Consider the following 17,090-nt stretch of genomic DNA (forward strand, 5'->3'; position numbering starts at 1 on the left):
TTGCATAATTACTAACAGAGCAAAGCTAGCATAAGCGGATTCTAGCATAGTTGGAGCAGAAGTGTGTGTGTGTGTGTGTGTGCTGGAGATTAACCTGCCACCCACTGATGCAGAGTAAACTGTGGGCACCTGTCATATTTAAAAGAGGGGAGTTGAGAGTCTTGGTAATCTGGAAGTGTGTTAAGTGGAGGTTTTTCAAAAGTGCTTCTAGGGTATTACAATGATTTGTATACCTATCTTATCCTACTAGACCAGCAGCTCTGACTATATGATCTGGAAACTGCTGGGACAGGAGTCCCTGAAAACCTTTCAAGGGATCTGTGAAATCAAAACTTTCATAATAATGCCAAGGCTTTTTTGTCTTTTTCACCCTGATTTTCTAAACATTTTTCAGTTTTAGTATCTAATATGGTAAATATTGGTGGGTAAAACCCACATAAATGAAAACTCTTGGTCCTTAATACTTTTTAAGAATATGTGCCACAGACCATTTGTGATTAGCGGTACTAGACTCCACTCCTTGAGGGCAGGAGCCATGTTTCATTTATCTTTGCTATTCTTGGTGTGTTTTTGCATTACCTTTTACTTGAAAGGCACTTAGTAAATATCTGATACATGTATGAGCAAAATAATGGATTATTTTTCAAGTATTTATGGTCTTTCAAAATGGGCCAACAAAGTAGTCTCAAGAAAGGGTTCCTATATTTAATAAATATGATGTATAATTAACAGCAGTGGTATTCAAATGCTTTAAGTAATTGATTATAATATTTAATACCTTTCCCCTAAAATCTTAAGCAATGTCTTGAGGAAGGAAAGAAGCATGGTTTAGTGGAAAGTATATGAAAACATGTTCCCGTGAAGCCTTAAGGTATATGAAGGATTTACATTTTGCTTAGCGAACTGTATCATAAATAAATTGGCTTTTTAAATTTTATTTAAGAGGAGAAGGGAGAAAGGATAACAGTGAACAGAGATGTTATTTAAGAGCAGCCAATTAATTGGTGCAAAGACTTCTCTTTTCCCTTAAGAAGCATTTAAAAGCTATTTTAGATTTAAAGAAAAAGTTATTTTTTTGTTTGAAAATGGAATATAATGGTCATAAAATTATGGTTTTGGAAAGTGAATTTTATTCCTTTGTGTGAGTGACCCTGATTAAAGTTTAGTGATGAGAGTGGTGGCCATGTTGAAATGAGCCAGGTGCTTTGGACACGTCTTACCCTTCCCAGTGTTATATGGAGAATATTGAAACTAGAAATTAAATTAGCCTGTTCACGTGCAGTAGTAGGTGCTACTAAATAAGTGAGGAGCATTCACAGGTGGTATTAGGTACCTCTTGTGGTATTCATCATTAATAAACACATGGATTTATATAAATAAATTTTTTTCAGGAGCAGTATTCTAGATGTATTTTGTTTTTTAAAAGTATTACTGCCCTGGTTGGTGTGCTCAGTGGTTAGAGTGTTGACCCACACAACAAAGGGTCTCTGGTTCAATTCCCTGTCAAGGGCATGTACCTACCTGAGTTGTAGGTTCTATCTTAGCCCCTGTCGGGTAGCGTGTCTCTCTCACATTGATGTTCCGCTTCCCCTCCCTCCCTTCCACTCTCTCTAAGAATCAATGGAAAAAAATATTCTTGGGTGAGGAGTAACAAAAAAAATGGATTAATATGTTTTAATAGTGTGCTTTTCTAATATATTTACGATACTTTATACATTGAAATTTCCCCAAATCTTGTTATTGATATGTTGGTTTTCTAGATAGAACTTTCAGCTTCAGTGAGAAGCAAACTCCAATATAAGATTTGTTTTTGTTTTAAGAAAATTGAAATTTTAATCTTATTAAATCCATTAATGATAGGAAATTATTTTTAGATGTTTTAAATTTAATATAAAATAATTAATAAGATAATTAAGGGCTTATTATTATTTCCTTCCTGGCATACTTTGATGTAAGGTAGGCATTTCTCATCATTGCTCTTTTTGTCATCTGACAGGTTGTTCTTGAGATTTGTTGCGTATGTTGCATTGACGGATTCTTGAACCGTTGAATTACGTAGTATGTTCACAATTATTGCATATGGGCTACAACAGGGAGTCCCCTTGATTTTTAAGAAAGGTCATCACCCCATGAGAGTTTTTCTAGTATAAATCTTGTAAGTGTGGTTCTGTCTGCACTTTACAATTTGGTCAGTTTATCTCTCTCCCCCAGGGAACTGCATGCTTCCTGAAGATAGTACTGTGTCTTAATCATCTTTGATTCCACAATGCCTAGACGGTGCCCTCACATAGTAGGCATTTAGTTAATGTTAAAGTAATGCATAAAGTCATTCACCTTGAAGAGCTGAATCATAAATGCATGGCTGATGAGCCAAAGGATTTCCTGATTCTCTTCTCAAAACCTGGATGAATTCTCACAGAAATATGACTGAGCCATAGCTTTTCCTAACTATAGTCATACATTTCCAGACTGTAGCAAAGCTGATACTCCATGGGATAGTCATATGTATTATCAAATAAGATACAGTATTTTAAGTGACTTTGCCATAATGCTTTGTGCCTATTAGGCACAGTGTAGTGCTAACTTTTGTTTCCTTCTTCCGTTTCTCTTGAATTTTGTATGAGGGTCACCAAGAAAAATCTTTTTAATGGTAGGAAAAATTGTCCTTCTATTTGGACAATTATTCATAGCACTTCAACGTCTAGTTTGGACACACCCAAATTAATGATTCTGCTGGAAAGAGAAGTCAGAGCAACTGGCAGGCAGAACTGGTACAGAGAATAACCTAGACAACGGACCTGCCCAGTTTCACAATATTTTTTAGGCTGGCTGTTCAAGTCATTATGTCTTCTAGGATTTTATTTACATATATATGGATGTGTACACATGCCTGTATATATTCAGTTTTTAAAATTTTATGTCCTTTTAAGCTACTCTCTTGAGAAAGAGCTAAGTGCATAAAAGCTATTTTATTGGCAAGGAGTTGCAGCAGCCCAATAAATAAACCTGACAGGAGCCTGTTTTTTTACTAGCCAAGAATAAAGTTTTTCTCTATTCTGACCAATGACTCTACTATAAACTTTAATTCCTTTTGAAAAAAATAAACAAACAAGATAGACTCATAGATACAGAGAACAGACTGACAGTTAACAGAGGAAAATGGGGTGGGGAGGATGGTAAAACAGGTGAAGAGATTAAGAAATGCAAATTGTTTCTAGCCGGTTTGGCTCAGTGGATAGAGCATCGGCCTGCGGACTGAAGGGTTCCAGGTTCGATTCCGGCCAAGGGCACATGCCCAGGTTGCCGGCGTGCAGGAGGCAGCTGATCCATGATTCTCTTTCATCATTGATGTTTCTGTCTCTCTCTCCCTCTCCCTTCCTCTCTGAAATCAATAAAAATTTATTTTAAAAAAAGAAATATAAGATCCAATGGACTGGCCTTTTTTTTAAAAAAAAAAAAAGAAATACAAAATGGTAGTTACAGAATAGTCACAGAAATGTAAATTACAGCATAGGGAATATAGTCAATAATATAATAATAACTATGTATGAGGCCAGGTGGGTACTACACTTATCAGGGGTATCACTTCATGAATTATATAAATGTCTAACCACTATACTATATACCTGACACTATTACAGAATAATATTGAATGTAAACTGTAATTTTAAAATATATTCCTTTTGTTTCTTTGATTTTTATTATTTATTTTATTATTACTGTGGGTAATGTGTCAGAATACAATCTTGAATATGATAAATGTTAACTCTGAATACATTTGTTATTTTTTTTCTTTCCATTCAAGATAAGCTTTCATTGGAAGGAATAGTGGTACAAAGAGCTGAATGCCGACCTGCTGCAAGTGAAAACTACATGAGATTAAAGAGGTTGGTGTTTTTTAACTTTAAAATAGTACCTGATATTTCCTTTTGGGGATTGAAATGCATATGTTAGATTGCCTATTGACTGCAACTATCGTTATAATTGAAAGGGTTTTCTTTTTTTTTCTTTTTTCTTTTTTAAATATATTTTATTGATTTTTTTTACAGAGAGGAATGGAGAGAGATAGAGAGTTAGAAACATCGATGAGAGAGAAACATCGATCAGCTGCCTCCTGCACATCTCCCACTGGGGATGTGCCCACAACCCAGGTACATGCCCTTGACCGGAATCGAACCTGGTACCCTTCAGTCCACAGGCCAACGCTCTATCCACTGAGCCAAACCGGTTTCGGCTGAAAGGGTTTTCAAAAGCTGTTTGCTTTTAAAACCAAGTAAGAACAAACTTCCAGTTATAAAATAAGTCATAGGAATGTAGTTTACAGCAGGGTGACTACACTTAATACTTTATTGCATATTTGAAAGTTGCTATGAGAGTAGATCTTAAAAATCCTCATCATAAGAAAAAATGTTTTGTAACCATGTATGGTAACTAATGTTAACTACACTTATTGTGGTGATCATTTTGAAATGTATATGATTATCAAGTCATTATGTTGAACAACTAAAACTACACCTAAAAATATAATGTTATATGTCATTTATACTTCAGTTTTTAAAAACCCCAAGTAAGAGTTTCTTTGGTAAGGGAACTTTCAGAACATGGGCTGTTTATTTGTGGTATTTTAAGATACTGTGTATTATAACATGGAATCAAACATTTTAAAACTTCTTTTTTTAGTTGTCCATATAAATCTTGATTTTCCAAAGCTGTGTAATGATATCTTTGTACTATTTTATTTTCAAAGGTTATAATCTTCCCATAATATCTAAAATACTATACTGTATAAAGCAAGTATATTGGTAGAATACCATCCTATACTCTTAATCTTCAGAGAAGATTTTATAAACTTATTACTTTGTTAGAGCTTTTGTTTCAGGCTCCTCACTTTCCCACTTTTGTATGTGGCTAACATTTTGTAATTAATTAATTGATTGATTGATTAATTATTTATTTATTTATTTTACAGAGAGAAAGGGAGAGGGATAGAGAGTTAGAAACATCAATGAGAGAGAAACATTGATCAGCTGCCTCCTGCACACTCCCCACTGGGGATGTGCCCACAACCAAGGTACATGCCCTTGACCGGAATCGAACCTGGGACCCTTCAGTCCCCAGGCCGATGCTCTATCCACTGAGCCAAACTGGTTAGGGCAGAGTTTATCTCTTGGGAATGAAAAAAAAAGAGACTGGTTTTCTTGTCCAATAATTCCTCTAATTTAAATGCCTCCCCACAGCAAATAAAAGTATGACAATCAAAATGAAAAAAATTTTATAACAGAAAATAACTTTGGAACTTTTGCAGAAGATGTTTCTCTCTTTGTTTTTAGCCTGTAAAGTCTTTGTGAAGATTTGTCTTCAAATAACTACTGAAATTGGAAAATGCAAAATCTGGTTACTCAGCTGCTTGCCAAGATTTTTCCTGTGGTCTTGATTTTCTTTAAAGGTTTCTAAAGATTTCTGATAATGAGCAGGCAAGTCGCTGGTGCTTATGAAATGGCTGCTTTTTTTCTTAACAAAAAAGAAATTAAAATTGTTTAGCCTTTAGAGTGTCTTAAAACACCAGCCATTGCATATTTCAGTTACTTAAGTGGCTTAAGGAAATAGGGTGCTTCAGGAGATGGTAATCATCTGAGTTTCATAAAACAGATGCCTACCATAAGTTTTGAAGAGGGAGAATTTTTTACCAAGTGGGAAAAGACAGGAGTAAGAACACTAAACAGAGATATGAAGGCACAAAGACTTGGGGAACACAGTAGAGACTTGCTTATAGTTCTGCAAGCCTGGAATGCAGGATTTGTTGTAGGCAGAACAAACAGAAGCTCCAGCCCAGAACTTTTCTTTGAACTCCTCCAAACTTATACACCCCAAAGCCTGGTTCAATGTCCAATAGATATTTCGAATGTGTCAAAAATTGAACTTCCCATCTTTCCCCCAAAACCTGCTCCACCAGCAGTCTTTCTCATTTGAGTTAACTCTGCCCTCCCATTTTGTCAGTCCAGAACCTTGATCACATTCCTGTCTCCTCTCTCATACCCCATATCCAATGTGTCAGAAAAATCTGATTAACACTACCTTTAAAATATTACACATCTGCAGTCTGACCATTTCTCATCACCCACATGATCTGTCATTTCTCACCTGGATCACTGCAATAGCCTCGTAGCCGAGTTCCTGCTTCCACCTTTGCCCCACTGTAGTCTGTTGTCAGCACAGTAGTCAGAGCAGTTCTTTTAAAATCTGTCAAGTCATGCCATTTCTCTGCTTACATGTGACTTGCAATGCTTGCTATATTATTCAGAATAAAATTAAAGCCCTTGCAGTTGTCTGCAGGGTCCTACATGATCACCCTGCCATTCCTCCCCCTTCTCTCCACATTCATCTCCTAATAGTCCATAGTACTCTAGGCACACTTCTGTATTAGGGCCTTTGTTTTGGATGTGCTTTTCTGCTTGCAACGTATTTTCTCCAGATTAACTGCATGGCTCAACTCCTCGCCTCTTTCAAGTCTCTTTTCAGATTCTACTTTAATAAGGCCCGTCCTTACCATGCTACTTCCTTCTATACTTGTATTTTCTTCATAGCACATAACACTTTCTAATGTATGTACCATATAACTTATATTTATTGCCATCTTTGCTCTAGTGCAGGACAGAATTGGCAATTCAGTACTTGAGCTATGCTGTACCTAGATATATCACAAATATGCTCAAAGTTTTTCAGGGATGCCCTGACTACTTCTTAACAACATTCAAGTTTTTGATAATCTGGCTCTAGTCTCACACAAGGATTCTTTTAGAATCCCTGCCCTGCGGTAGATGTATTAATTTAATAAAGTTTAAATTAGAAATAAAGTAGAAAGATAAGTAGAGCTGAAAGAAATCATCTGAAAATTTTGTTATAGAGTCCATGATAACAACTCTCTCTTCAAAACAGAAATCCTAAAGTAGTTTAGAACCACCTAGATATTATCCACAGTCAGACCTGGGAAGCTGAGTTAATTCTCACTTTACAGTCTTCCCTTCCACTCTGTCCTCTGTCCTCAAGGACTCCTTAATGTGGTCACCATTAATTGCATGATTTATAGTTTATAGTTTATAAATCTGAAGGTTCAGAATCTTTCTGGAAAGTAAAGGATAATCTTAACATTTTCCCAAGTTGTCCTTGGAAATAGTCTTATCATCCCTTCTCTTGCAGTGATACTTTGACTCTCCTGAGGTATCCAGATGTGTGATTTTTAAAATGTGGAGCTATACATCTTTTTTTTTAATTAAATTTACTGGGGTGACAATGGTTAATAAAATTATATAAGATTGTACATATATACAATGGAATATTATTCAGCCATAAAAAAGATGAAATGCTGTAATTTGTGACAGCAATGGATTTTGAGAATACTATGCTATGTGATGTAAGTCTTTTTTAATCAAAGATTTTTGTCAAGTCCTGGGAACAGGAAGTTCTTCTGAAGAACTAACCCAAGAAGGCAGCTAGCCTTCACTGCCATAAGCATGACCTTGTTTTCATATCCTTTTCCCTTGAACTGCTCCTGTTTATGTGAAGGATTATGTGAAAGAAGCGGGATATCTTCATTAAAATGCAATACTTTTAAAAATTTGTTTAAATAGACAGCTGAAGTAAAAGTGCAAAAATGCCACTGGGTTGAAACTAACATAACAAGTGAGGCAAGGTGTTTTACCCAGTGTTCTTTAAAAGGCAACGCAGGAAGACCTCTTGGAGCGATTGGCAGGGAAAGATTGCCCTCTTTCCTCATTCTGATCACAGCAGCTGTGCCCACAGCCCTTGAGCCATAGACTGCCCCTGAAGGTTTACTATTCAAATGAAATAAGGATTTCCAGCCGGAACCGGTTTGGCTCAGTGGATAGAGCATCAGCCTGAGGACTGAAGGCTCCCAGGTTCGATTCCGGTCAAGGGCATGTACCTTGGTTGCGGGCACATCCCCAGTAGTGGGTGTGCAGGAGGCAGCTGATCTATGTTTCTCTCTCATCAATCTTTCTAACTCTCTATCCCTCTTCCTTCCTCTCTGTAAAAAAATCAATAAAATATATTTTTTAAAAAAAAGAAATAAGAATTTCCAAGTGATTGTAAGAGGCTATTGGGAGTATATACAAAGGATTTAAGATAGGAAGAGGAGAGGAATTTTTTCTGTAACGGGGTACTATCTCACCCTAAACTTCTCACCTTTGGAATTCCCCACCTCTTCTGCCCAGTCTTTGGAGTTCCTCAGGGTTCTGGCCTCTTCTGCCATTCCAACTCAGGTGCACACTACATCACCACCAGTCATTTTCACTCTTCCAAATGCATCATGAGCTGTCATGTCACACTGTCTGCAGTGTTCTTTACTTTCTTTTCTGCTGCCAAACTCCAATTCCTCCTGTAAGATTACCTCAATTGTGAAATCTACCTAACCATTTTCTCCACACAGGATAATCATCTCCACCAAGTTCCTGTCATTCTTTTTCTAATAGTCTACTAATTAATTACATTTTGTTCTTTATTTTACTTTCATTACTTTTGTTTTTGTCTATAGGGACTGTATCTCATTTATCTTCTAACAACTTTATGTTCAATAAATGCTAGTAGAGTAATTGACCAAAAATCAGCATTTTAAAGTTAAGGTTTTACAGTTATACTCTTATGAATGAATCCCTTCTGAATTAATACTCTTTTAATAGTGCATTTAACTGTGCTTCAGATTCAAATTATAAGTCCTGAGAAGCAATATTGGCATGTGGTGGTATTTCTACAAAGTCTCCCAGCTTCGCAGGATAAAAATACTTCAGTACACAATTTCTCTTTGTTCACTCACAGTTGAAAATCAACAGGGCTCACCTTAGGCAAAACTATGAAGCATGCAAAGTTTACCTTTATTATCTAGGCATCTCCTGTTTTCACTCCTTTCCCTTTAGTAATGTCTATCTTTAGGTATCTACTTTTTATCTCATTCTGATCCTTTTTATTCTATCAATTCTGAATACATTTTAAGAATGAATGGACATAGTCAGATTGGGCATTTGATTTTAAGCTTTTTATTACTAAACTAGAGGCCCGGTGCACAAAATTTGTGCACTCAGGGGGTCCCTCAGCCCAGCCTGCACCCTCTCGCAGTTCGGGAGCCCTCAGGGGGTGTCCGACTGCCACAGAGGCGGGAGAGGCTCCCACTACCACCATTGTGCTCACCATCCATGAGCCTGGCTCAGGGCTTCTGGCTGAGTGGCACTCCCCCTATGGGAGCACACTGACCACCAGTAGGCAGCTCCTGCGTTGAGCGTCTGCCCCCTGGTGGTCAGTGCGCATCATAGTGACCAGTTGTTCCACCATTCGGTCAATTTGCATATTATCCTTTTATTATATAGGACCGTGATGGCGAACCTATGACACACGTGTCAGAGGTGACACGTGAACTCATTTTTTTGGTTGATTTTTCTTTGTTAAATGGCATTTAAATATTTAAAATAAATATCAAAAATATAAGTCTTTGTTTTACTATGGTTGCAAATATCAAAACATTTCTATATGTGACACGGCACCAGAGTTAAGTTAGGGTTTTTCAAAATGCTGACACGCCGAGCTCAAAAGGTTCGCCATCACTGATATAGGACTAGAGGCCCAGTGCACAAATTCATGCATGGGTGGGGACTGGCCAGCCTACCCCCAGTTGAGGTGGGGGTGCGATTGAGGATGGGGTGGGAGGGCCATTTGAGGGCAGGGCTGGCGGGGTGGAGTTATTAGTGTCAAAGATCTTTGCAGGATGTATACACTTTGCTGTTGGCTTTCGGATGAGTTGAAGCTTCAAAGGTGCTTTAGTGTCAGGGACACTTACAGCTTCCGTTCCTAAACCTCTCCCTAGACAGGTAATTCGGTTTAGTTCCATGCTGACAAGCCCTCTAAAGAGAGGCCGTGGTGTGATGTGGCTGCCCTCTTTGGTAGTAAGCAGTGGAGAGAGAACGCAGGAAGATGGTGGTTGTGCTGGGCACCTCTCCTGGACACCTGACTGATGGTCCAGACCATGAGCAGATTTCCTCCTGATCACTCATCATTCAGGTTCCTGGGCTATGAAGGCTGGAGAGCGTTTACTTACGTAGACTCACTGAAGGTCACACTTCAGTGATGGGGGGGTGCAGTTGGCTGATCGGGCCAGTTGACCACCGCAGTGCGCATTATAGCCACCGGTCGTTCTGGTCATTCCGCCGTTCAGTCGCTTGGCTTTTATATATATAGATGTGTAATAATAGCCATTAGATTACCTGTTCAAGGTATTGGAGTAGGCAGATTTTTTTTATGGAAAAGGCAGAAAAATCATTGAAATTATACCATTTATAAACACAAAATTGGATAGTCTTTTCAGTTTGTGGGAGGACTTATCACCAGGACCACCATCTCTTTTTCCTGGGCCAAGTGTGTAGATCTGGTCTTGCTGCATTTGTTAGAGATCTGTTGGGAGGAGTTGAAATTTGCTACTGAATGTGACCCACAGAAGTGGCAGATTTCCCTTAGGCAGGAATAGGACCATCACTACTAGTCTATCTGGTGGTTGTACAAATATTTAAAATGTGATCCTTCCTCAAGTATTTTTATTTTTATCTGTTAGAAATAATGGTAAATTTATAGATTTTGTTAAAGAAGACATTATTACTATCTTTCAGAAAATTATCTCAATAATTATACAAATCTATACTGTCTCTGATATGAATGTGCCCTTTCAGTGTGGAACCATTGTGTACTTCAAAATGGGCAAACTTGGAAAGTTATTGCATTCTCCAGTTTGCTGCAGGCCTGCCTGTCCTTTTTTCTTACCAGTTAGCTTAAAATTGTAAGTTGTTTGCTTGCTCCTTGCAGGCACTGGAATTTTTCAACCTTTGATCTATGATTCTCTAAAGCACTTGAAGACTAAAGAAAGATACTACATGCTCCTTTATTGGGGAATGAGGGTCCCATTTAGTATACCGAATCAGTAGGAATGATAATAATCAAATCTCTAACTTATTACTAGGAGGAACTAATTTAACCAAAGTACAAGATGTACAAGAAGACCTGACTCATAGATGTCTTATATACTATCCCTCTTGCTTAAGGCTAATACTATTACCATGGGATATATTACAAAGAAAACTTAGTTATAAAAAAGAATCCTTCAGTTTATAAGTAGCAAAAGATATTGTTTAAAATTTTTTGAAGACTGCTTAGGCACATGGCTTTATATTATATTAATTAGGTATTCATTTTAGTTACTTTATTTTTTAAAAGTCTTATTACCATTTTACAGATGAGAAAATTGAGTCATAGAAAAGTTAAGCGCTTTGCCACAGCTCACAATTTATAAATGCCAAGGCTAGAATTTGAACCTCATCCTGATTGATTCCAATGCATTAGATGGACAACAGGCTGCCTCTTTAGACCCTAATAGTTTCATAGGTTGCCTGGCTTATCAGTAGGAAAAGGGAAGGGAACTTGTTCTCTTTCTCTCCTATCCTGTATTGGATAATTCTTGCTCTAACACCCTACAACTTAAACTAATATTACCTAATCTATATATATAAAAGCCAAGCAACTGGAATGCCATGACATGCACAGCGGCCGGCCAACTGGCCCAATCGGGAACACCTCCTCCCCTACCCCCCACCGGCCCCACCCCTGATCAGCCCCCCCCTCTGATCGGGGGTGGGGCCAGCCGGCCAACCACCCACGGTCCCTCCCCCCTGCAGGCCCAGCCTGATCGGCCCCCATCGGCAGGCCGGACCGGACCCCATCTGTGCACAAATTCGTGCACCGGGCCTCTAGTAATACCATAATTCTGTTACATTATAAAATAAACAGGATTTGTGTAAGATATATAACTGTTTCAGTTTAGAATTTTATATCAAATTTCAGATCCTACAACTTAAAAATGAACTTTGATATAGTTAGTTAATTAAATTTCAAAGTTCCATATATCTGCCCGAGAGAGGTAGAATATTAAGTGATTTTACATGCCTATGGAGTACGTTGTTTTATTTTTGTGTTTATGTGAAATCTGTAATGCTTTGAGTAGTTTTGATAAACTAGTACTTGTACCATTTTGAAGATCTGCTTCTCCTTAATAGACTCTAGTATATCACAGTTGTCACATACTGTACTGAGTTTTTTCTTGTGTAACTTTGAAGGCTTCAGGAGGTCTAAAACTCTTATGTTGTAATGAGTTGACGAAAACAGAAAGAATGGTATTAATAATGATGATGATAAAACAGAAACTTTTGAAACAGAAAAATAGTAGACGTGTGGGGAAAAACAGGAGAGGAAAGGTGTGAGCTTAGTGAGTTTATGCAAAACAAAGTGTGGCAATGAATGGCATTCCCAATGGCAGCTTCCAGAGGGCAGGACTTTTTGTCTGCTTTATTTGCTGGTTTTTCTCTAATGACTGGAAGAGGGCCTGGCACCTAGTAGGTATACAATAAATTTTTTTTTTTTAATGAAGAAAGGAAGGAATGAAAGATATGAGACTTAGATTTTATGTCTTCTGTCTTACAGGCTGCTCAGGACTTTGATCACAATGAGTCTTTTGTTGGTTTTTTTGAATTGTTGCTTGCCAAGTTGATTTATCTACTTCTGTTACTTACCCATATTTCATAGTTTCAAAGTGTTATTTATTACTCATTTGTTCAACAGATATTTTTTGAGCATTTAATGTATTCTAAGCAGCGTAACATTAAAAAGTAGCTGGAGCTTATCTGTTTTGATAAATGGATCATACATGGGTATTAAATAATAATTTAGAATATTATATTGCTACATGCAATATGAGAGGCTGGCACAAGCAGTAAATACCTGGTTTCAGAAAATGCTGATTTGATGAAGTCAGAGAAAGGATTCATAGACTTTCAATAGATAAAGAGGGGGAGGAAGGAATTGTGGAAGGAACGGCATAGCATAAACTGGGATAAAACACTAGGATTATTTTAGAAGTGTAGTAGATCAGCCTGGTAGGTGAGTAAACAGAGGGCTGATTGTAGGTATTTCAGTGTTAGACCAAGCAGACAGGTGATCCAACACATTGATTGGGCATATTCCATTCTGAGGGAGATTCCTACGCCTCCTTCAGGGTTCTGTCCTTGGTACACTCTCCTCTGTTGTTTACTAAGACCTCTTGAATTTTCTTCTTTCCTTAATAATCGTTGTAGTTCCTGCTTCTCTCTCTCTCTCTCTCTCTCTCTCTCTCTCTCTCTCTCTCTCTCTCAATCCTTACCTGAGAATATTTTTTCCATTGATTTTTTTAAGAGAGAGTGGAAGGGAAGGAGATGGAGGGGAGAGAGAGAAACTCTGTGATATACTAGAGTCAATTGGTTGCCTCCCGCACACACCCCCCTGACCTGGCCTGGGATCAAACCAGCAACTGAGGTATGTGCCCTTGACCTGAGGCCCTTGGGTAAACAGGCAGAGGCTATAAAGGGCTCCTGCTTATCTCTTGAACTCTTTCCCCATACATTGTCTTGCTAAGTGATCCCATTCACTTTAAAAAATCCTGACTGGTGTGTCAACCTATGAATCAGGAGGTCACAGTTGGATTCCTGAAGCGTGTAGGAGGCAGCTGATCCGTGATTCTCTCTCATCATTGATGTTTCTATCTCCCTCTCCCTCTCTGAAATCAATCAATAATTTTTTTTTTTAAATCATTTTCTCTTTAATATGGCACACTACATGTATTATAGGTTGGACAAGGAATTAAAGTTAATGCTCAGCAGAGCATTCCTCTCAGGATCAATATTTTACACTATGATACCAAAGGTTTCACACCCAAGCTTCACAAATTCCTATAAACCCACTCATTCAGTAAACATTGAACACCTATTATGTACCAGTCACTCAAGCACAAAAAGGTGACATTTTCCCTGCCCTTGAGTTGCTCATTGTTGATAATTTGTTCTTTGATATGCAACATTCTGTGTAGTTTCAAAAAGAAAAATACTAAATTGAGCTTTGTGAACTACGCTTAATCTTCTAGCTTTTAAGTCTTTACCGTATAGTCCAAACAATGCAGTTGTATGGAAGAAATACACATGAATACACTTTATGAGGCTCACATGAATGTGAAATATTTTAAATTAATTTACAAATCTGTTGTTTACCAGTACTGTCTGGTACACACACCAGTTTTGGAGGGGGTGGGTGTGGTGACAGCCAAATGCTATTGTTCACAGAATTTTCAGTGCCTATTACATAATTACATTGAATGCCATATGGTGTTTTAGTTCACCTCATTAAATTACTAGGAGTTTGTACTTATTTTTTGTTATTTTTAGTGCATTTCAGTAGCACTATTTTCTGTTATGAAACCTTAGATATTTTTCACTAAAAATTATCCTTCAAGATGGAAATAATTTATGGAATATAACATCCTGACTTTTCCAGAATCCACATGTGGATTCTAAATGGTGACTACATGATAGTATAAATGCTATATAGTCCTTCAAATAAAGAAATTAAGAGTAACTATTGCCGCACATGGCAACAAAGAAATAACTGAAATTACTTTTTTCAAGGACATTTTGTTTTTAAAATTACCTCTACTGGTTTGGTACATTAGTCTCTTTTTCCTCCCTGGAACTCTAAAGTTGTTTCTAATAGTTTTCCAAAGAGCTTCTACTAAATTCTCTATAATTTGTAACTTTGCCCAGCTGGAGTGGCTCAGTGGTTGAGCGAGCATCAACCCATGAACCAGGAGGTCACAGTTCAGTTCCCAGTCAGGGCACATGCCTGCGTTGTGGGCTTGATCCCCAGTAGGGGACGAGTAGGAGGCAGCCAATCAAGGATCTCTCTCATCGTTGATGTTTCTCTCTCTCCTTTCTTCCTCTTTGAAATCAATAAAATATATATTTTTTAAATAATAAAGTTTGTAACTTTAAAAATTGTAATTGGCTTTAGTGAATGAAAATCTTTCTGAAATAGATTACATGTTGTAACTATATACATATCTCAAAATTTACTGGGAATATGATTTAGCCTTCTCTGTAACTTGGTTTTTCTTGTGAATGCCCATTTTTAAATTATGTGGTAGATGCCTTGGATGCTATCAAGAAGAGTAGGGTTTTTACCCTTTCACAAGATGGCCACAGATTATTGTCCTTTGTGAATTCTTTTGATTGTTTTATATAGTTCTTCACTCCCCTCAGCAGCTATCATTTTGACATGTTGATTGTGTTACTGTCTGTTGCAGTCTTTTCTTTGTTCTGAGTTAGTGTTTTTAATTTCCTGTGAACTTAGAAACTGCTTTTTAAATTCTATTAGAACGAATAACGTGTAAAAGAAGACCGAATAGACTGAGTGAAGGTCTAATGGGCTCACCTATGAGTCAAGTGCCCAGAGCTCTCATGGTTGGCCTTGTGACATCTGTTTTCGTTGCTGAGATGCTTTTTTTTTTCTTTTCTAATTTCCTGGATCTGGTTAGAGCAGGTGTAACTGTATCACAAAATAGAAAATATGTAGACTATCTTATTTTAGAGCCCTTCTTTTGGGTCACTCTGTCCTTGTTAACGTGATACACTTCTCTCATCTCTCTGAAACTTAGATATATGATCAAATATTACTAATTAAATTCCCTGACATGTTTCCAAGTGCTTTGCTGTGAAACAAGTCATATAACTAAATGAACTCTGTTAGGCTGTTGATTGCCAAAGCTTGTTTCTCTGTTCTTTATTCAAATTTCTATCATGGATGAAGCCTGCAGTTTCAAAATCAATTGAGTGTTGACAACATATTAAGGTATTCTGTAGTCAGACCCAGTGTACATTTATTAAATCTTCAATATATATTATAGAATACCTTGTCAGGTGTTGTTCTAGGGACTATGCCTACAATGAATAAGAAAAGACAAGGGTCTCTGTGTTTATGGGGCTTATATAGTTCCTAGTCATTGTCAAACTGTTATGCATGTATACAAGTCACCTGGGAACTTTATTAAAAATGTTGATTCCAAAGCCAGGCTCTCAGAGTTTTTGACTCAATAGGTCTTGAATTGGGACTAGAAATATGCAGTTAACAGGTAACCCAATAATTCCTCAGCACATTTTAAGAAATATTAGTCTGGCTGATAAGGAATTATCTTCTTTTTTTTCTTAATTTTTTTTTTACATATTTTTATTGATTTCAGAGAGGAAGGGAGAGGAAGAGATATAAACATCAATGATGAGAGAGAATCATTGATTGGCTGCCTCCTGGGGATCGAGCCCACAACCCAGGGATGTACTCTTGACCAGAATCGAACTTGGAACCCTTCAGTTTGCAGGCCGACACTCTATCCACTGAGCCAAACCGGCTAGGGCAAGGAGTTCTTAATAAGGAGATGGAGTTTTCAAATAATTTATGGACAAGAACAATATAATGCTATATTTAACCCAATTGCTATTTCATCTGTCATCAAAACTATCTCAAAAGCCTATTTTTTAAATCACTGATTTATGTTTCTACTTAGAGTAGAATCTCGGTTCGTAGACTTAATTAGTTCTGAAAGACTGTTTGAGAAGCAATTTGTTCGAAAACTGAATCATTTTTTCCACTACAAATATCAGTTGAATAAATCCATTTCAGACCCCTAAATGATTCCCTGTTTTAACCTTTCTTATATACAGTACATGTATAATGTACTGCTTAATCTATAAACAAACACTTCTTTTCTTAAATTTATTGAAACACCCCCTACCAGCCTTAAAGGAACACTTTCAACACTTGTTCCAGGGGTGCAGCATATTCGCTTTTTCACATATCACAGTCTCCAAAATGCTGTCACCAGCTAACTGCTTTTCCTTTATTCAAAGCAACAACAGTTTTTCTGCCTCTTTCATTGCCTGTGATCATTGTTTTTTGAGTAAGTACTTCATACCATTATCAACATCAGCACGCTTGATGGCCTGTTTATGTTTTAAAATTGTGCTAATTATCCATTTCACCAGCAACAAAAGCAAAAAAAAACAACGAAAATATTCACAGCACAATTTCCTTGAGATGTTAACAATACAAGGTTTAGCAGTACACTGACTCGCATTCTCTCTTTTGTGGCCTGAGAGACACTTTTTGTCTTGATGATGTATCAGCATGAA

General features: G+C 37.3%; 1 protein-coding gene across 2 annotated transcripts in view; it reads left to right on the forward strand.

The window, feature by feature from the left end:
* GTF2F2 (general transcription factor IIF subunit 2) overlaps positions 1-17,090 on the forward strand; it is a 133,210-nt gene that overhangs the window by 71,360 nt on the left and 44,760 nt on the right. For both annotated transcript variants that reach the window (XM_070409041.1, XM_070409042.1), the window contains one exon: positions 3,806-3,887. In XM_070409041.1, the coding sequence (XP_070265142.1) occupies positions 3,806-3,887 (82 nt within the window). The remainder of the gene's footprint in view (positions 1-3,805; positions 3,888-17,090) is intronic.

The sequence above is a fragment of the Myotis yumanensis genome, unplaced genomic scaffold (genome assembly GCF_028538775.1).
Source record: "Myotis yumanensis isolate MYYU_CA2020_CCGP unplaced genomic scaffold, mMyoYum1.0.hap1 SCAF_3, whole genome shotgun sequence".
Lineage (NCBI taxonomy): Eukaryota > Metazoa > Chordata > Mammalia > Chiroptera > Vespertilionidae > Myotis > Myotis yumanensis.